The sequence below is a fragment of the Arvicanthis niloticus genome, chromosome 5 (assembly GCF_011762505.2).
Source record: "Arvicanthis niloticus isolate mArvNil1 chromosome 5, mArvNil1.pat.X, whole genome shotgun sequence".
NCBI classification, from domain to species: domain Eukaryota; kingdom Metazoa; phylum Chordata; class Mammalia; order Rodentia; family Muridae; genus Arvicanthis; species Arvicanthis niloticus.
The window spans coordinates 1903078-1923463 of NC_047662.1; the positions used below are offsets into that span (position 1 = coordinate 1903078).

Consider the following 20386-nt stretch of genomic DNA (forward strand, 5'->3'; position numbering starts at 1 on the left):
GACCCAGCCAGGCATGGAGATCGAGGACCATACAGATACAGGGCTACTGCAGGCATGGGGAGCGAGGACCTTACAGACACAGGGCTACTGCAGGCATGGGGAGCGAGGACCATACAGACACAGGGCTACTGCAGGCATGGGGAGCGAGGACCATACAGACACAGGACTCTGATGAGTGTTATCTTGGCTGAAGAAAGGAACCACCTGCATGTCCACTGGTTTTAAACCACTGTTTCCTTCCGACGTAACCTGCTGGGGGTTTCATTTGGTAGGATGCTAAGATTAAGCAGGCCTGGGAGCTCTGGGGCTTTGGTCTTAATCACTTAAAACAGTGTGTTTGGTACAGGCCCAGGGCTCTTAGGAGCTGAGAGCTGGCAGTCACTGTCAACCGTTCTGGATGTTCATTTGCATGGAGAGCTCCTGGGCTTGGACCTGATCCCTGGGCAGGTGTCTGTCTGTCTGCCTTTGGGTGGGCCCCATGTTCTCTTTACCTGCATGGAACCACATCTTTGTGTCTGTGGTGTGGCAGGGGAAAACACTTGAGCTGACTGAAGTATATTTACAGGTGAGGGTGATGGCCCAAGCTCTGCTGCCCCTGCTGCATGAGGGAAAGCCGGTGGGCGGGGGGCGGGCAGGGCATCGGAGACTCCACTTTAGGTTCTGTCTGCATGGGTCTGTATTTCAGAGAGTCACTGACAGAAGCTTGTCACCTTAGCTGTCGGGGAGAAGGTTCCCACCCTCAGGTTCTTAGACAAGGAGTAGCCACCAGACCTTCGGTGACAGGTCCCCAGGACTCATGTGTACCTAAAACGTGGGGTGCTGTGTTTTGGAGAGAACAACCCTGTACCCCAGGATTCTTGGGCAAGGGTAGCTAAGAGGGTATCCGACTCCTGGTTTTTTATTCTCCTGCTGTCTCGCGACACTCAGTGGCGGCTCTCCTGTACTGCTAATGTTCGGGGTCCAGGGCATTCTAGATGGAAGCTACATAATAAATCACATGTAAAAACCCAAGGGTTACAGTTACAGTTTATTATAACCTGGGCACAGAAGGGGTCTGGAGCATACAGTGGATAGCAGTGTGTAAGCATAGGATGCCCCACCCCGTTCCCCTCAACCTGGCACCTCCACCAACCCCCCTAGTTCCCACCGAAGCTGCCCTTTGTTAAAGGAAGTCACCCAGCCCCACAGACCAGGAACTGGCTTTCTCAGAATTCCTGGCTGATAAGGCCTTTGTACCACTTGAAACAGGTCATAAAAGCATGGGTTGGCTTCTGTGTGCACCTCCTGTGGTTGCCTAAGGCAGGGCCAAGACTTCAGGAAAGGCTGTGAAGATTCCTGTTCACTTCCTTAGCTTGAGACACCTCGGCCCCACCCTGGCCTCTGCAATTATCGCTAATAGAGACTGATTAATTACACAGGGGGTTTCAAAGTCCTACAGTCACTGTTGCTGAGCTTAGCGCCTTGTGTCCCCAACATGTCCCTGACAGGGGCCCCGGTGGCCATCCTGTGAGGCTGAGGAAGGGACGATTGTAGCCCTACTGTGGCTCTTGCTGTGTCCATGCTGGTGGGAGGGTCCCAGAGGCTCCTGTCTTCAGAACTGGAATAGAGGTCCATGGAGCCCCGGTGAGCCCAGGAGCAAAGGTGTGGGAGGGTGTGGTGTCCCAGGATTCCCTGTAGTGCTCAGAGGGGATCAGAGAAGGGACTCTGGGCAGTCCCTAGAGCCAAAGTGAGGGTCAGGGGGCCCAGTGTCCCCAGAAACAGGGGCTTGGGGTGGGCAGGAGTGGGTCCCAAGAGGACTGGCTACCTTCAGAGGAATCAGGAAGGAAACTAGTGACTGTGTACCTCCTAGAACCAGAACTGGGTGGCAGAGCTCTGGGTTCCTGTAGCCCCGAGAGAAAGGAATGGGGTATGCATGAAGAGGAACCTTGGAGGTCAGTCAGCCTAACCAGGGGAGATAAGAGAGGCAGGCAGCCTGGGAAGGGGTGGGTGGAAGTGAAGGGTACTCTCCACCTCTGCCTTTCGCCTCTCAGGGTAGGCACCCAGCAGCCTGGTGGGGAGAGCACACACTGCTGGTATGATCGCCATTGCTTCGTGCATTCTGGGTAATCACAGATTACAGGTAGGAGGAAGGCTGGTTGGTGGCAAGTTCTGACTCTAACCAGAACTTCCAGGAGCCATGCCTTCATTCCCCCTCTCTTTTAGCTGTTGTCCCCAGCACCAGGTCACCCAGCACAGTGATGCTGAGCCGTAGGCATGAAGCCTGGACTTGCCGACCACCTCTGTGTGCGCTCTGCTGTCAGAGGGGAGTGTGAGCAAGCTTATTAACGGCTGACAAACACCCTCCAGCTGAGGGGGAGGAGGGTCCCGTGTGGCCACAGCTCCTCACTCTGAAGCAAAGCGGCTTGAGTCTGACCTTCAAAAAGATAAGCTACTCAGTCGATGAGTGGTGACGTGAAACCGAGATCTTAGAAACCGCTGGTTTTATTCAAGGACTCTGATCCCATTTCTGGTCTCCATTTTAAGATCTGTTTGTAGTACCAACCTCCTTGAGAGTAACTCCCAAGTTACTACCGTGGACTGCTGTGTGAAGGAATGCCACACTGATAAGATTCCTGTGTCTACCTGCCAGATAGCTCCAGACTGTGCACTTCCGCTATCTCATGTTCTGGTAGGGACAGCCAATGGGCACTGAGGTCCCAGTGCAGTTCCTCTGTGGCCTTTAGTGACACCCAGGAGTCACTCTGGTGTTAGTTGCCTATAGCTCTAAGTAGGGCTATATTTCGGGGAGGTAAACAGCTGCCCGGGGCCGGGCAAACCTCTGCCAGGGACCCGAGAGTAGCAACAGAACTCTTGTTTATTATTTGTGGCCTGGAGAGTCACCTCCCCTCTTGTCCCTGTACCGCGTTTGTCTTCTCTTAAAATGTTCTTTCTTCTGCCTTTCCTCCTGTCCCAGACCCTCCAGCAATGCAGAAGGCTAGCCTAGGGCAGCTGGGCCTCTGCCAGGCCTCCCCAGAGCAGCTGGTGTCCCTGGAGTATTTCCCCCACATCAGCCAGTCCAAGCACACCCCTGCCCTAGTGGGCAGTGAGTTACTGTGACAGAGAAGAGATTCCACATGTCTGACACTTCCAGATATAAGAGGTACTTTCTTGAGCCAGCTGTGCTCCCCCCGGGAGGCCCAGGACCCACACAAGGGCTTGGGCCTCTGGTGTCTTTGGGGCAGAGTGAAGTGGGAATTTAAGGGTTCTTTGGAAAGTCAGTTGTGTTGGGTGGTGTTTTGCTGGGGCAAACACGCAAAGGAACGTTTAACTGAAGTAGACACAGGTGAAAGACTAAGGCAGACTCGTGAAGGAACGTTTTGCTGAAGCAGACACAGGTGAAAGATGTTCCGCTAAAGCAAGCACATAAAGGACACACGATGAAGAATTTTCATCAACACGCATCTATTGGTCCGCCTTACATTGCATAGTTAAGCTGCATTTGTTGGGATTTCACAGAGAGAAAACACACCAATAAACTTCTGGTGCTGTGCTGCAGTTCACTGCCACTTCCACAGGCTTGGACTGATTGGCAGAGTGATGTCAGCTGAGACAGACGCACGTGCTGGGGCGAGACCCATGGAGGACACGTGATGTTTGGAGGGTATAAATAGGACTCCATGGAATGGCAGAGAGAGAGAGAGAGAGAGAGAGAGAGAGAGAGAGAGAGAGAGAGCGCGCGAGAGAGAGCTTGGCTTGCTTATAGAGCCAGCTGTGTCATGCTTGTGGATCTCATGTCTTCGTTGGTCTTCGGTTTGCTGAGAGTGGCACAGCCGAGAACTTCTCCTGGCATTTCTGTTGGCCTTCGTCTCTCTCGCTGACTCCAGCCGAGGCTGAGGCCTGGCTGTCTCTGCTAGGTCGTGCCACTGCTGCTGATTTGTGTTTGCTATCCTGACTCCACCGAACTGGACTGTTGGTGTATCAGTTAAGTGTTTGGGGGTGGATCGAGCTGTTGCTGTTGACTCCTGTGAACTAAGATTTGTTGTAAAGAACCTTTCTTAAAAGGTCCACTTTCCCTGTATTCTTTCTTTTTCACTACCTCTGGTGAGTGGTGGGCTTGAAGGGAGGTTAAAGCGTTTAAAAACCACCATTAAAAATAGGGTTTAAGCCGGGCTGTGGTGGCTCACGCCTTTAATCCCAGCACTTGGGAGGCAGAGGCAGGCGGATTTCTGAGTTCGAGGCCAGCCTGGTCTACAGAGTGAGTTCCAGGACAGCCAGGGCTATACAGAGAAACCCTGTCTCGAAAAACAAAAAAACAAAAAAATGAGGTTTAAAAAATTCAAGTTACAGCAGAGTCTGGACAAAATCAAGAAAGAACCCCCCCAAAATCACTAAGACCTGTGATGCTCTGGTGACTTAGTCTCCTCAACAGAACAGTCTTCATCTCGGCCACCAACACAGGCATGACTCAGCCCTGCGGAGACATGATGCAAGATGCTGGCTCTGATTTCTGTTTCAGACCATGATGCTGTACTGGATACACCAAATGTAGCTGTCTCAGCCCCAGGCATAGAACCTAGACACACACAGGCACATGCACACACACCACACACATACACCACACAGACACATACACCACAGACATACATATACACACACCATACACATCCATACACCACCACACATACATACAGACTCATACACAACACACACAGACTCATACACAACACACACAATACACATACATACCACACAGAGGCACAGACCACACATACATGCACACACACCACACATATGCACACATATTATATATATTATATATATATATATATATACACACACACACATACCACACACAGAGACATATGCCACACATACACACACACCATGCACAGGCACACATAGACTACACATACACACAGAGACACACACACACCACAGTCTCCAAACCCCTGTCACCTGCTAGATGCAGATCTGACAGGCATTCACTCCATCCCATTCTTGGCCTTCTTGACTCATGGCTGCCACACTGGTGTAAAAGTCACAGCCTGGCGTCCTCACCCACAGAGCCCGTGTCCACCTTCACAAGCAACCGCAACTCTGAGCCCCACCCCCGCCCCAGCCCATCCCCCTATAGCCCAGGTGTCTCCTGCTCACATTGACAAAGGAGATTTGAAAACAGCCCAAAGCACTCTCATTGGGAAGTCACTCCAGTCTGGAGTATTTCCTAGGAAAACCCCGGTCAGGATCTTGTATCACCTTTCCTTTCTATCAGAGCAGAATGCATCAAACAAAAACGGACTCCGTTTCTTTCCCTTCCTCATATGCTGCAAACGTTCCTTCTTCACTGTAGTTAGCTGCTGGATCGGGCCAGTGTGATGGCTCAGCAGGCACCACCAAGCCTGAGAACCGGAATTAAATCTTTAAGACCCACACGGTGGGAAGAAGGAACCGACTCGCAGAAGTGGTCCTGTGAGATACACATTTTGTCCCCCGATATACACAAAAATAGATACAATAAATATTGTTTTAATTTAAAAATAAACAGTTTGGGGGCTGGGGAGATAGAGCAGCAGTGAAGAGTACATGCTGTTACAGAGCACTGGTTCTCAACCTTCCTAACACGACCCTTTAGTACAGTTCCTCATGTTGTGGTGACCCCCAACCATAAACTTATTTCCATTGCTACTTTGTAACTGTAATTTTGGACTGTTATGAATTACAATGTAACTATCTGATATGCAGGATATCTGATACTGACTCCTATGAAAAGGTTGTTCCACCCACAAAGGGTCATGACACCCATGTTGAGATCCACTGTTCTAAAGAATCTGAGCACCCACCTGGCAGCTTTAAAATCCAGTTCTAGGGGATCCAGCGCCCTCTTCTGGCCTTTTCTGGCACTGCATGCATGTGGTGTTTATACATGCTGGTAAAAAAAAAAAAACATTCATACACATAAAATAAAAATAATTATTTTTAAAACTAAAGCATAGGTCGAGTGGCCACCTAAGGCCAGCCCTCTCTATGGGTAACAGTACAGTGGTGGGTAAGAGTCTCTGTGGGCACCTCTATAATGAGAACATGCAACTTGGATGTTCACTACTGTCTTTAATCTCTCTCTCCTAGATTTACTACAAAGTCATTAAGGACATAGAGCCTGGAGAGGAACTGTTGGTGCATGTGAAAGAAGGTGCCTACTCCTTGGGTGTCATGGCCCCAAGCCTGGATGGTAAGACCCTGCTGAGCTGTGGCTCTGAACCTCCCACCTGGAAGAACACACATGCTATCCCATCCCTGCATGCCACCTGCAAGGACTAGGTGTTCACAGCTGATGCCCTGGCTGAACTTCTGCAGACCACAGGTGTATTACTCAGGTGTCCTTTGCTGTGATAAAAACCATGACCAAAAGCATCTTGGGAGGAAGTGCTGGTTTGGCTTATATGTGCCAAGTCGCAGTCCATTAAGGGAAACTGAGGCACGGAGTAAAGGAGCAGAGGCTAGGTAAGGGTGCTGCTTGCTGGTTTGCTCAACCTGCTTTCTTTATAGAGCCCAGACTACCTGCTCAGGGGTATTACCACCCACAGTGGCCTGGGACCTCCCACGTAATCGTTAAATAGGAAAATGCCCCCACAGGCTTGCCTAGGGGACAGTCTGATGGAGGCATTTTCTCAGTTGAGATCCCCTCTTCCCAGATGACTCGGTCTTATATCAAGTTGACCAAAAGATAAGCAAACACCAGCCAGCACACCAGGCTACCAGACCTCACCCCTGAGACCTGAGACTCCTCCCTTTCCGTGAAGCCTCCGAGCACATCCTGAATTTAAGAGGGGCTTGAGGCAAGCTTGAAGGCAAATTGTTGTGCTGACTTATGTCTATAGAGCGTTAATGGCCCAGAAAATGAATTTCTTGTGTGTGTATCTATGTTTGTTTATGTATATATATGCATGAGTGTGCACAAGTGTGCTCACACATATAGAAGCATATAGTTGATGGTGAGTGTCTTCTCTGATCACTTTCTACTTTATTTATTGGGGATCTCTTTGGAACCTGGAGCTCACCAGTCTGGCTAGTCTTCCTAGCCAGCTTGGCCTGGGGGACATTGTCTCAGCGTCCTGAGGCCTGGAGTTAGAGGCAGCCACACATCTACCTGGATTTTATCTGGGTGCTTGGGGCCCTGACACAGTTGTTTTCAAGGAGGCCATGTTGGTGATGAAGTGTGGGTGTGTTGGTATTGCTCACCAAGGGCTGGTTTCATGTGGAGTATGGAGAGAGGAGGTTGTGATTTTGTGTGTACAGGAGAAATACACATGTGTGGGCATTCATCTAGAGGTCAGAGGTCAACCTTGGCTACTGTCCATCGGTACTGTCTCCCTTGTTTTGAAGATAAGGTCTCTTGCTAGCCTGGAGCCTGCAGTAATTAGGCAGGGCTAGAAGGCCAGCAAGCCGCAGGGATCCTTCTGTCCCCACCTACCAGGTCTGGGATTGGTGTCAGCACTACACCGTTCTGTTCTAGAGATGAGACTCAGGGCCTGTGTGACTCAGCAAGCACGTTGCTGAGTTCTCGTCCTGGCCATCTTGTATGGCTTCTATTTTTTTTTTAGGCTGAGCTGCCAGGGAACAGGAAAACACTGGGCCCTAGATGTTTCTAGAATCTAGAATAAGTCTCATTCCCGTCTCTGGGAGGACAGTGCCTTGGATCCCTGAGGTGACACAAGGATTCCTCGGTGAAGACCAGGGAGTTGGATGCTCCCTGGAAGGCTTTGTGACCACACCTGTGGGCTCAGCCTCAGTTTACCTGTTGACCCTAGAAGCCTGCCAGTGACCAGAGTACCTTGCTTTGTTGATGGTAGTGGTGGTTTCATTTTATGCAGAAATACACATCTCTAAGTTGTTCGACAAGAAATTGGGGCAGAGGGACCATTTTACCAGCCAGATCTTTTCTGACCCCTACTCTAAAATTTCATTTTAGCTGGGCAACCGAGAAAACAAAAACAAATTGCAGAGACTTGTACAGCAAAGGGGGGTTTCCTTCTCCTCAAGGTGATCCATGAGAGGCTCTGTGAATCTTAGCCAGCACCTGAGAGCCACAGAAGATAAATTCTGAGCCCAGAGGAGAACCCTGGGCGTTTGTGTTTCTATGTTAAAATTCCTTTCTTCCAAAAGGTTCTTTTTAGGGCTTTGATTCCTGTCCCCCTACATACACACACCTCCCACCCCCTGATATTAAATAACCCACTCTACATTTTTTTCTAATAACTGATCAAACATTTGGGAGCTAATTACTTTCCACGCATAATAGTCTGACATCAAATATTTGACTTCCCTAACCTCTGCTGTCAAGACCACTTTTTTTTTACCACCCCAACAGCTACTACCACCCACCCCCAAGTACACACCCTGGTTAAATTCAGAGTGGCACAGAAAGAAAATGCAAACACGTCCCTCACTAAGATAATTATCATAAAAAATCTTTTATCCCAGCCCTGGCTAAATGCAGCCAGGCCCTTATCACCGCAGGAATTTGGAGTAGATTTTTTGAGCGCTTTTGAGCTTTGGTCGTAGATTAGGACGCGGGTGCTGCGTAATTGTGAGCTCCTCGGTCTTCCAGCCATTAGGCAGGGATTTATTTTTCTGTTGCGCTCCCGTTCAGCTGGGAAAGTTGCTGATGGCACCCGAGTTAGACAAGCAAGGTGCAGGTTTGACAGACAGGCGCCGGCATGGGATAATTTGATGGAAGGTTACTCTACCCAGCCCAAGACCCCCACCACACGTAGAGTTTCTTCCCCAGTGATTCTCTTGAGCTTTTGTGGGGGATCTGGAGATCTGGGTCGGGGCCATTGTAATGAAGATGAAAATGGAAGCTCCGTTATGCCTGCTCATGGGTAGGGAACAACACTGTTCCCCGCAGAGCTGGAGCCCCGTACAGCGTCTTCACAGGTAGCCGGAAGGGCCGCACAGCCCACTCCCTAGTCATAAGACCTCATTATGTTTTGATTATTGGATGGAGGAGGAATATTTCTTTTTTCTCTTTTTCTGAGAAGTACCTGCACTCAAGCCCTTCCTTCATTATGAAAGTCTCCTGAGGATCTACTTCCCCTCTCCAAGATGCGGCCATTGTGTCGTGGGCACAGAAAAGACGCAGGCTGTGACGGGCTGTAATAGACGTGACGTCACTATAACCTGCCTTTCCGCAGTTCCTTACATGGGATTTTGTGTGCAGGGAAAATGAAAGTGTCATGTAGAGTGCCCCGAGTGCATCCCCAAGGCCACCCCTCCCTGCCTGGAAAAATCTCAGAGGCTCCTCCACCCCACGCGACTGGGAAGACTAGGCCTAGGCACGTCCTGTTCCCAGCTCTGTCCTTCTACAGGGACAGGTTTAAATCCAGAAGGCGTAGGGGCAGAGGAGAAGGGAACACAGTCACCAAGGTCATTTCCACCCTCCAAGGTGACTTCCAATTCATCCCAGTAAGAATCAAGCTGAATTTTCTTATTGACCCCCTACATTTAAATGTGTAAGCTCAAGGCCTGATAAGTTGGCACATGACTTTAATCCTAACGCTTGGTGCCGAGCCACGTGGATCTCTGTGAGTTTGAGGCCAGCCTGGTCTACATAGAGGGAATTCTAGGCCTAGCAGGGCTACCTGGTAAGACTCTGCCTAAAGATGAGCTTTTAAATTTTAATTTAAAAATAAAATAATGTTTAAGGCCAGATTCCCAATCAGAACCAGAAGCCTTGGCCAGCCAGCGGTATGGCTAGTGATGTCGGGGTCCTCTTGAACTGTGGAGACTTTTCCTCACAGAGTCTAGAAAGACTGAGATAGACAGAAGCATGTCTCATTCCTGACTCCATGATCCTCACGTCCATTCCCTTCTGGTTCTCAGGAACAGCTATGTGGAGCCACAAGGGTTCTGTGATAGCACGTGCCTGGTGTGCCCGGACACAGGATCCTTTCTTGTGGGGTTCTAACTCTGAAGACCAGAGTTGGCATGAAGGGTGCCATGAGCACCTTCGAACTCTTGCAGGATCTGACTTTTGCCCTCATAACCCTCTGTGGGAAGTCAGAGCCCTGGTACCCGGGCATCTCACTTCCAAATAGTGAAAAGATCCAGCCACAGATGTGCACATGTAATTCTGTGGGGTTTTTCTTCACCCCTTTTTGCTCCCGAGTAACGACAGGGTGTTTCTGTGCCTGCTCTAGCCTGTTTTAGCCCTCAAATGAATGATACAGAGACCCAATAAACGTATTAATGCGCTGCAGGCACTGTGCTGGGCAGGGTATTCATCTATCTAACCATCTATGGCTGCCGGCTTCCCAGCCACATGGTCTGGTCCTTCACCTGCAATCTGAGTCTTGCCCTGGCATACTCTGTTCCCTGCATGTCCTCAGGGTGACTCCCCTGACAATCTGCTCCTGGCAAATCCTGGTCCTCCTCTCCTCTGCTCTCTTCTTCCTTGCCTCTGTCTTCTTGCTTGGGACCCCTAACCACCCCCTGCCCCCAACACTGGGATCAGAAGTCCTGCCCTATTCTTTTCTGCCTGGCTATAGGTTCAATCAGCTCTTTACTAACCAGTCAGAGGTGATGGAAAAGAATTTTTACACATCACTGAGACAGGAGATGCTCCAAATATCTGGAGATGTTAGGGGTGGAGATCTCCAAGCCAAGGCAAGAATACAATCCTTGTTTTCTCAGCCCAGCAAGGAAGGGCACAACACAACCCAGCACAGTAAGTTTATATGTAGGAAAGAATTCCACTGACCCAAAGGACTCATAGCACCTTCCTTCCATAGTGTCATCCCCCCCCCCCCCAAAAGAGGTATGACTAAGGTAAGCCAGTGAGGGCCAGGCTGTCTGGCCCCTGGCAATAACTGGATTACTCTGGATCAGAAGTACTGCCAGCCTAGTCATCCTTAAGCACATACATGCCCACTCCCTGGCACCCAGATATGACCAGCAAGCACACTGGTGTCATGTGGGTATCAGAGCATAGGCTCTGTAGTGCCTCTGATACCCAGCTCTGCAGGGTACCTTGGATTCTGGGGACCCAGTATTAGGATTGCCAGTTACAGCCCAGGACTACTACACTGCCACTCAGGAAAGCAGGAGAGGCTCCTTCCTCATAAGTCCATGCTGTTCCGAGCACAGAGAAGCTAACCATGTCCTGCAGAGTCGGAAAACAGTCTGTGGTTATGGTGGGAGTCTCTTTCTGGTGGGAGATGGCGTCAGGAGCAACATGTTCCTGCCCTAATCTAAGTCCCTGCTTAGTGCTGGGTACCAGGCCAGGCCACATTTGCACACGCACACAGATATAAGCATACCTCCCACATACAAGCATTCATAAACACAGACACACACATTCACATACAAATGCAAATCCCTAACTCGTGTCCATTCACACACGTACAAACGTGTACCCACATATTCCCAATTGTATCTATGATGACAGATCCATACACGTACACGCAAACACCTCACAATTAATCATCCGTGTCTTCGGATGTATAGAACACATACACGCATGCACATATAACTCACAAAAGGACATAAAAAGTTACACAAAGATGTTCATGAATGCATACGTGCTCAACTTTTTATGCATATATATATATATATATATATATATATACATACATGCTCTATGTATGTTCAGATGTGAAAACATGCTAACACACCACACACGTAGTTATATACATAAACATGTACCCACACTGACAAAGTACACATAACCCACTCACTAAAGTCTGAGTGCAGACGCCCAGGCATGCACTCACGTTCCACACATGGCTTTACAAACATGGATGCAGTTTGTGTGAAACACTCACGCAAACACAGTCGTGTATGAGCATACACATCCCCATGCAACATCAGAGAGTGCACAAAATGCACACACTCATGCTCACATGTGTGCACAAGCCCTCTTTGTGCAAGATCTGAGAGCAGGTGTTCTCTCTCCAGCCCAGGGTGAAAGCTGAAGAACTGCAGCCACAGGAAGGCGGGGCAGGGCACAGAGACCCCGCCCCATACAGCTCCAGGCTAATTGTTTGGTTTGGCACTGTACTCGGGATGCTGCCTCATAAACTTAATAATAGCTGCCCCCCTTTAATTTGTTTGACCTTGACGACAATAATTTATTATATGCAATGGAGTTCTGCCTTCCTTTTTTTTTCCCCTCCTAATTCATAAACAAAGCTCTTGGCCTGGCTTCCTTCTCCGCTCTGAGGCAGGGCCTCCTTGAATCCGCAGTGGCCGCTAGGGAGGCCGGAAGGAGCCTGACTTTGCTCAGTGTTTCCATGATGAGGGGATAGGGTCTTCCATCGTGGCTTGATCTGTCCTGTGACCTCTGCACCCCTGGGCAGCCAGGACAAGGGCTGGAAGGAAGCTGGGTAGGAGCAGCCCATAGTGGATGGAAGCCCTGGGGAGGCAGGCAGTGGGACGGGCTGGGTCTCTGTGGTCCCCTGTGGATCCAGGGGTGGGTGTCTGACTCTCTTGCCCACCTCTTTGCCCTCTGTCTTGCAGAGGACCCCACGTTCCGCTGTGACGAGTGTGACGAACTCTTCCAGTGCAGGCTGGACCTGAGGCGCCACAAGAAGTATGCATGCAACTCTGCAGGGGGCCCACTCTACGAAGGCCTAGGGGAGGAGCTCAAGCCTGAGGGCCTTGGCGGGGCCAGCGATGGGCAAGCACATGAGTGCAAGGACTGCGAGCGGATGTTCCCCAACAAATACAGGTGCCACCCGTCCCGCTTCCCACACCTCCAGTTGGCAGCCCCCTTGATTCCCCAGCCCACTTCCCTGTCAGGCCTGGGTTCTTGGGCTCTAAGAGACTAAGGGCTCCTGTGTGCCACCTCCCTGAACTGGGTACACATAGCTGGAAGCCACAGACATTTTCTGATTCTTACCACAAAGGTCCTGGTCGTCAGCGGGAAGACCCACAGGCAGGCCACTGGCACCACTGCCCTACACAATCAGGGCTGTGGAGATGGCCTGAAAGACAGAAAGAGTGTGGACCAGCATGGATCTGGCCACCTGGCTGGCCCCAGTGCTGTTTCTGCAATAAGGCCCCAAGCTAGAAGGTTCAGAGCCACAGTGTCCACTGTGGAGGGAATGTAAGCCAGCCTGGCTCTCCGGACATACACAGCCCTTCTTAGTGGACCCAGGAAACGATAATACAAGGCCTTCACTTGTGAGAGTTGCCCACCCCCGACCCTGTGCCAGCTACCTGCCTGAGAGTGACTTCAGAGGTACCCACAAAGAGAACTTCAAGCCCAGCTGAGTGGCAGCCAGACTCAGGCAGCTGGAGCAGTCCCACTCTGCCCTTTTCTGTACTGAGGCTAGGCCGGGTTGACAACCCAAGAACCTATATGACCCCTGGGACAAAAGAGCATCCTCAGATGTGGGTAGGGGAGCTGAGACCTCTGGCCCCAGTGCTCTAAGGAGTGGAGGAGTCTGGGAACTTCTCCAGGCTAAGTCCCCTGCGTTGAAGAGCTTGCTCAGGACAGCCTTGCAAAGTCAGAGCAGAATCCCATCAGGCCGCTAACAGGTCTGCGATTATAAGAGATTTTACCACCAATCCCATCGCGGACTCCTCGGGGACAGCAGACCCTCCACCCTGAACAGATGACTGTGAATAAACTCGTGGGCAGATCCCGCCTGAGCGCTTAGCAGAGAGCAGGGCTGAGGAGGGTCCCGTGTTTTCTTTACATAAACACATAAATCACAATTAACAACAGGGAAAAGATACAATCTCTGGGAGCTCGAGGAGCAGGCGTTTCTGCTCTACGCGGATGGCTGGGCCCCGTAATTAACGGGCTGTGATATATTACTGCTTTGCTCATGAAGATTAACGGTCATCCCGGGGACAGAAGAGGAAGAGTCCCCAGGGAGGAGGGGATTAGGAGTTGCTAGTGCAACCAAGAGGAGCCCTCCCCCCCCCACCCCCCACCCCACCCCCGGCAGCTGTTCTTAGCCACGGTGACATATCTCATTTAAGGCCCTCTCTACCACTACCCATCGTGCCTGGATTGTATGTGCTCAGACAGCGAGCTTCTCAGAGGGCTGCCTTGAACCACAGCCCTGTCTTACTCCATATGGCAATGCTGATACCCTGAAGCTCTTACCCCTAGGCCCAAGCTGAACTTTTTATTTTCATTTTTTCAAGATAGTGTCTTGATGTGTGGTACTGGATGGCCTCAAGCTCAAAATTGTCCTGCCTCAGCCTCCTTGGTGTTAGAGTTATCGTTGTGTACCACGGCATCAGACACAAACTTAGCCCTAAAGTTGGGATTATCTAACAAGTTGACTAGGGTCACATTCTGCCCCTGGCTGGCTGAGGAGTGAAGGGTAGCCTTGAGTGAAGGTAGCTCAGGCGCTGGCTTCTTCCTCTGATGTGGGAAGGCTGTCTCTGCCCTAGTCCCAATAACCCGAGAAAGAGGAAGAGTATGTCTGCACTCCAATTCCCTGCACCGTGATGGGATTTCCGAGGGGCCACATACAGGAGAACAAGCCATATGGGGTAGAGGACAAGCGGACCCTATAGTGATTCCCATCCCCTGTACACAGCTTGGAGCAACACATGATCGTCCACACAGAAGAGCGTGAGTACAAATGTGACCAGTGTCCCAAGGCCTTCAACTGGAAGTCCAACCTCATCCGTCACCAGATGTCTCACGACAGTGGCAAGCGCTTCGAATGTGAAAACTGTGTCAAGGTACCAGGCGCCCACTCCGTGGAGCACGCGCGCGTGCACGTGTACACACTCCCTCCGCCCTACTGTGAAATGAGATGAGGTGTAGTGGATGAGACACCCAGAGGTCCTTAGGTTCTTCTTCATAACTGAGAAGGACAGGAAGTCCCAGAGACTATGTCACTAAACAGGAAACGGAGGCAAGACCAGAGCTGAGTCTTCTCCAGGGCGGTCCTGTGCCCCTGCCAGTGTGTAATGACGAAGGTTGCAGGGGTGAAGCCCCCAGACCCAAGACCACCCAGGATAGTGCCCTAGAAAAATATGTGTATCTTTCAGAGCCTTGGGGCCACAGTATTCCAAGGCCACTGGAAGGGGAAATGAGGCCAGGAGAGATCCAGCACCCTGCTAAGGCCCTCTCGTAATGGCTACTACAAGAGCGATCTCAGCCTGCTTGGTGCAGGGGCAACAAGAAAGGGGGGCAGGGCCCAGCCTTCATATGCCCAGGCTTACGGAGGAGTTGAGGAGGGGCATGTACTAATGGCTTCTGTCTTTCCAGGTGTTCACAGACCCCAGCAACCTCCAGCGTCACATACGCTCGCAGCACGTCGGTGCCCGGGCCCATGCCTGCCCTGACTGCGGCAAGACCTTCGCCACATCCTCTGGCCTCAAACAGCACAAGCATATCCACAGCACCGTGAAGCCATTCATATGTGAGTGCCCAGGCTGGACCCTCCTCCATCCAGATGCCTTTATAGCTGGTCCTAGTTTGTAGAGGGAATGTGACCCCAGGTGGTTACTCTGATGGCTGGCCATCTCCTCTTCCTCCACATCCCACCTTCCCACATCCCACATCTTCCCCAATACCTCTGAAGTACGCAAGGGATATTCTAATGAGATTTCTGCAGTAGGAGCCAGTTGCTGTTCCTCCTGTGTTTTCACCGGACTCTCCCGGGTGTCCCACCCTAGTAGAGCCCAGCTGGACCTCTGAGTGTGATATCCCAGCTGACATGTTCTGAGCGTCGTGTCTCCTAGAGTGCTCCCGAATGTGACCATCCCCAGATGTCATGTACTGAACATGGTGTCTCCTAAGGATCTCCTGGCATCTGTGACCCCTTCTTTGTCTGTGGTCTGGGCCATCTCTGCAACCTTGCTTTGACCAAGGGTAGCTAACTAAAAGGAAACCCCCCCCGGAAGCAGACAGATGGTCCTTATGAACATGCCATCCAGTTGGAGTGGCGCAGTTGTGCGGGATAAGCGTGAAACTTGAGGTGCATCACTGTGTGTGTGTCCTGCGGACCATGGAACGTACCTGACAGATGTAGGAAGCTTGGAGGGAGAGCTACAGTCCAGTAAAGGGGAGTCCAGTGATGTGGCCCTTCCAAGGAAGGATCTGTTAGTTGGAGAAGAGTTCCAAGTGACCAGGCACCAGCTGCGTATCAGCAGACTCTGTGTCTACCTGATGACTGATACCTGGGTGTACAACCAATGTCTGGATACCCCCACACCCTTACCTCACTGAGCAGAGACTGAGAGAGCGCATTTCTGATCAGGGAGCTCAGATGTGCATGTGTGTTTGAGAGGGCAGCAAAGAGAAAGAGAGTGTCTGGGTGACAGGGCCATTCTCATGAATAATTTCCAGAAAAGAATCTTTGAAGGAATAAGTACCCGTGTGTGAGAATGTGTGGTATGGGCTAGTAAGTTAACACTATTACCTGTCCCAAACACACACAAGTGTGTGTGTGTGCACACGTGCAAGCGTGCATACATGCATATGTTTGTACATACCTACACACATATCCCAGAAGTAAAGTGAACTCCTGACCAGGGTCCCTTCCTGTTCTGGTAGGGTCATCGGACTCTGCTTCTCATGCCCAGCATAATGTGGTAGCCAGGACTCTCCCTCCCACCCCATTCCTGAAACAGCCACCTTCTTCCAATGGCTCTGAGCTGCCTGGCAGCCATTCCTAATGTCTAGGACCTACCCTTCCTGGGACTTGCTCAGGTGTCTCTGCAACCCATGTACCACAGAGGAACCAAGGGACCCTCTGTCCCAGAAGACCCCTCGGTGGGAGGTTTGCCTTCAGTGACAGTAGCAGGAGATATCTAGGTACCATCAGAGTCCCTTGGGGGCCCAGGAACATAACAGAGGTCTCAGGGGTGTTGTTTGCCTATTCTGTCTAAGTAACCTGAGCTTGGAATCTGCCTTGTGGTTCTCTGTGGGCAACCAGGAGTAGGGGAAGGTTATTTATAGCCCACCTAAATGTGGTGCCTCTCCCAGAACAGTATCCCCAAAAGCAAAGATTTGATTAAATGAAGCGAAATTTGTCTCCTTTCAGCCAGAAAATGTCCTGCCATGATGACCAGGAGGGCAGGGCAGCTAATATAAATAGATATTGTGATTAAAGTGTGTGATAACCTCAGAGAAAAGACACCCCAGCTGAAGTGGCAGATGGGCATTTGTAGAGGGCAGGAGAGCAAAAGACAGGCTAGGGTCACTGTTTCTACCATGCTGAAGAAAGCAAACCATCCTGTTAAGAGAGTCACCGTGTGTGTGTGTGTGTGTGTGTGTGTGTGTGTGTGTGTGTGTGTGTAGAGAGAGATGAGTATAGACAATTGTGTATGTATGTGATGTTTGTATGTATGTGTATATGTATTGTATGTGTATGCATGTGTGTGTAGAGAGATGAGGATAGACGGTGTGTGTGTATGTGGTGTTTGTGTGTATGTGTGTATGTATTGTGTATGTATGTATTATATGTGTATGTGTGTGTGTATGTGTGTATGTATGTGTGTGTATGTATATGTTTGTGTGTGTGTGTGTGTCAGTGGGAAGAGAGAGATGAGGATAGACGGTGTGTAAGTGTGTGAAGGAATGTGCAGCATACACGTGTAAGCTGCCTCTTTTCTTTTGGTAAAAAAGGAGAAAGACAGGTGAAGGCTTTGCTATCCTCCAGTTCCCAGGCTTCAGAAAGCTGACTGGAGTCTTCTAAGCCTCTGGGCTAGGGTGAGATCCAGTTGGTGTTGTCCCGCCCTGTGAGAGATCACCTGGTGTCTATCAGCCATAGCAGACCCTACTGGACCCCCCAGGATGGAAGCTCTTAGCAAGCAGGGTTTCCATGTTTGAGAGCATCCCTAAAGGTCATAGACAGATTCTCACTCATCATTGGCCAGCCCAAACTGGTCACACACAATCAAGATCCCTCCTTCGCGGCCTAGGCCCTAATGCTAGCGTTCTGGAGGATTGCTGGGACATACATCCTGGTGGCATCTGGGATAGAAAGCCAGAAAGCAAGGGACACTTTAAACTAGGAAGCAGGACTGCTCACCTTGTAGAAATAGCCATCACTGGGGTCACCTTGAGGGAATTCATATGGATGTTCTGAGCTACCCATCTTCTAGCCACCAATGAGACTGGTGCTGTGGACTCTTACTCTGTGCTCACCCAGCCTGGACCACAGACAGTGTCTTAGTTAGGGTTTTACTGCTGAGAACAGACATGACTAAGGCAACTCTTATAAGGACAACATTTAATTGGGGCTGGCTTACAGGTTCAGAGGGTTAGTTCATTAACATCAAGGCGGGAGCATGGTAGCATCCAGGCAGACATGGTACAGGAGGAGTTGAGAGCTCTCCATCTTCATCTGAAGGCTGCTAGCAGAACACTGGCTTCCAGGCAGCTAGGATGAGGGTCTTAAAGCCCACACCCACAGTGACACACCCACTCTAACAAGGCCACACCTCCAAATTGTGCCACTCCTGGGCCAAGCATATACAAACCATGACAGCCTTCCCAAGCTTGGTATAGCCATTAGGCATATTTGAGGGTGGGAGTCAGCAACCAATTAGGATGCCGTGCTTCCCACCACAGAGGGCTGAGGCACCATGGTCCACCTGGTCAGGACCACAGGAAACGCATGATTGTTGCCAGTCCCAGCTGGCCCCTGGGGGATAGCCTCAGAGTGGGACACCTGGGCGCCACCCCCACCTGGGTTTCCTGCTTATCTCACTCTGCATCTGTGATTGCCTCCTGTGTGTGTTCTAGGCGAGGTCTGCCACAAGTCCTACACGCAGTTCTCCAACCTGTGCCGGCACAAGCGGATGCACGCTGACTGCAGAACGCAGATCAAGTGCAAGGACTGTGGGCAAATGTTCAGCACTACCTCCTCCCTCAACAAGCATCGGAGATTCTGCGAGGGCAAGAACCATTACACGCCAGGCGGCATCTTCACCCCAGGCTTGCCCTTGACCCCCAGCCCCATGATGGACAAGACGAAACCCTCCCCGACCCTCAACCACGGGGGCCTAGGCTTCAGCGAGTACTTCCCCTCCAGACCTCATCCTGGGAGCCTGCCCTTCTCAGCTGCCCCTCCGGCCTTCCCCACACTCACCCCAGGCTTCCCGGGCATCTTTCCTCCATCCCTGTACCCACGACCACCTCTGCTACCTCCCACGCCGCTGCTCAAGAGCCCCCTGAACCACGCGCAGGACGCCAAGCTACCCAGCCCGCTGGGAAACCCAGCCCTGCCCCTCGTCTCTGCGGTCAGCAATAGCAGCCAGGGCGCCACAGCGGCCACCGGGCCAGAGGAGAAATTCGATGGCCGCTTGGAAGATACATATGCGGAGAAGGTCAAAAACAGGAGCCCTGACATGTCGGATGGCAGTGACTTTGAGGATATCAACACCACTACCGGGACAGACTTGGACACCACCACGGGCACAGGGTCGGACCTGGACAGCGACCTGGACAGTGACAGAGACAAAGGCAAGGACAAGGGGAAGCCAGCAGAGAGCAAACCTGAGTTTGGGGGTACATCGGTGACCCCTGGGGCCATGAACAGTGTGGCCGAGGTGCCAGCCTTCTACTCACAACATTCCTTCTTCCCGCCGCCTGAGGAGCAGCTGCTGACGGCCTCCGGAGCCGCCGGCGACTCCATCAAGGCCATCGCGTCCATCGCCGAGAAATACTTCGGTCCCGGCTTCATGAGCATGCAGGAGAAGAAGTTGGGCTCGCTGCCCTACCACTCTGTGTTCCCCTTCCAGTTCCTGCCTAACTTCCCCCACTCCCTCTACCCCTTTACGGACCGAGCCCTCGCCCACAACTTGCTGGTCAAGGCCGAGCCAAAGTCACCCCGGGATGCCCTCAAGGTGGGCGGCTCCAGTGCCGAGTGCCCCTTCGACCTCACCACCAAACCAAAAGAGGCTAAACCTGCCCTGCTCACACCCAAGGTCCCCCTCATCCCCTCCTCTGGCGAGGAACAGCCACTGGACCTGAGCATCGGCAGCAGGGCCCGGGCGAGCCAGAACGGAGGCAGCCGTGAACCGCGGAAGAACCACGTCTACGGTGAACGGAAGCCGGGGCTTGGCGAGGGGCTGCCTAAGGTGTGCCCGGCACAGCTGCCCCAGCAGCCCTCCCTGCACTACGCCAAACCCTCACCCTTCTTCATGGATCCTATTTACAGGTATTAACATGGCCTTCCCTCGCTCTCCACGGGCGACATCCACGGAGCTAGGCGGGGACTCTGCTCGTCTCGCTTTCTTAACCTCCTAACTCAAGGTTCTTCCGTGTACATTTGCTGGCATCGGGGGAGCACCTTGGCCCACGGGGACCCCTTACCCCTTCGGGTGGAGCCTTGAAAGGAAGGCCAGAACGTGTGGCATCTGCCAACCTACCTTGAGCCTCTCGGTTAGACTCTGTCCAGAGCATCTCCCCCATCAGCGGTCTTTT

General features: G+C 51.5%; 1 protein-coding gene across 7 annotated transcripts in view; it reads left to right on the forward strand.

Annotated features, from left to right (window-relative positions):
* The window catches only part of Prdm16 (PR/SET domain 16), a 318204-nt gene that overhangs the window by 274043 nt on the left and 23775 nt on the right, over positions 1 to 20386 (forward strand). For all 7 annotated transcript variants that reach the window (XM_076933618.1, XM_076933613.1, XM_076933619.1 and 4 more), the window contains 5 exons: positions 6106 to 6208; positions 12496 to 12706; positions 14538 to 14685; positions 15218 to 15371; positions 18704 to 20120. In XM_076933618.1, the coding sequence (XP_076789733.1) occupies positions 6106 to 6208; positions 12496 to 12706; positions 14538 to 14685; positions 15218 to 15371; positions 18704 to 20120 (2033 nt within the window). The remainder of the gene's footprint in view (positions 1 to 6105; positions 6209 to 12495; positions 12707 to 14537; positions 14686 to 15217; positions 15372 to 18703; positions 20121 to 20386) is intronic.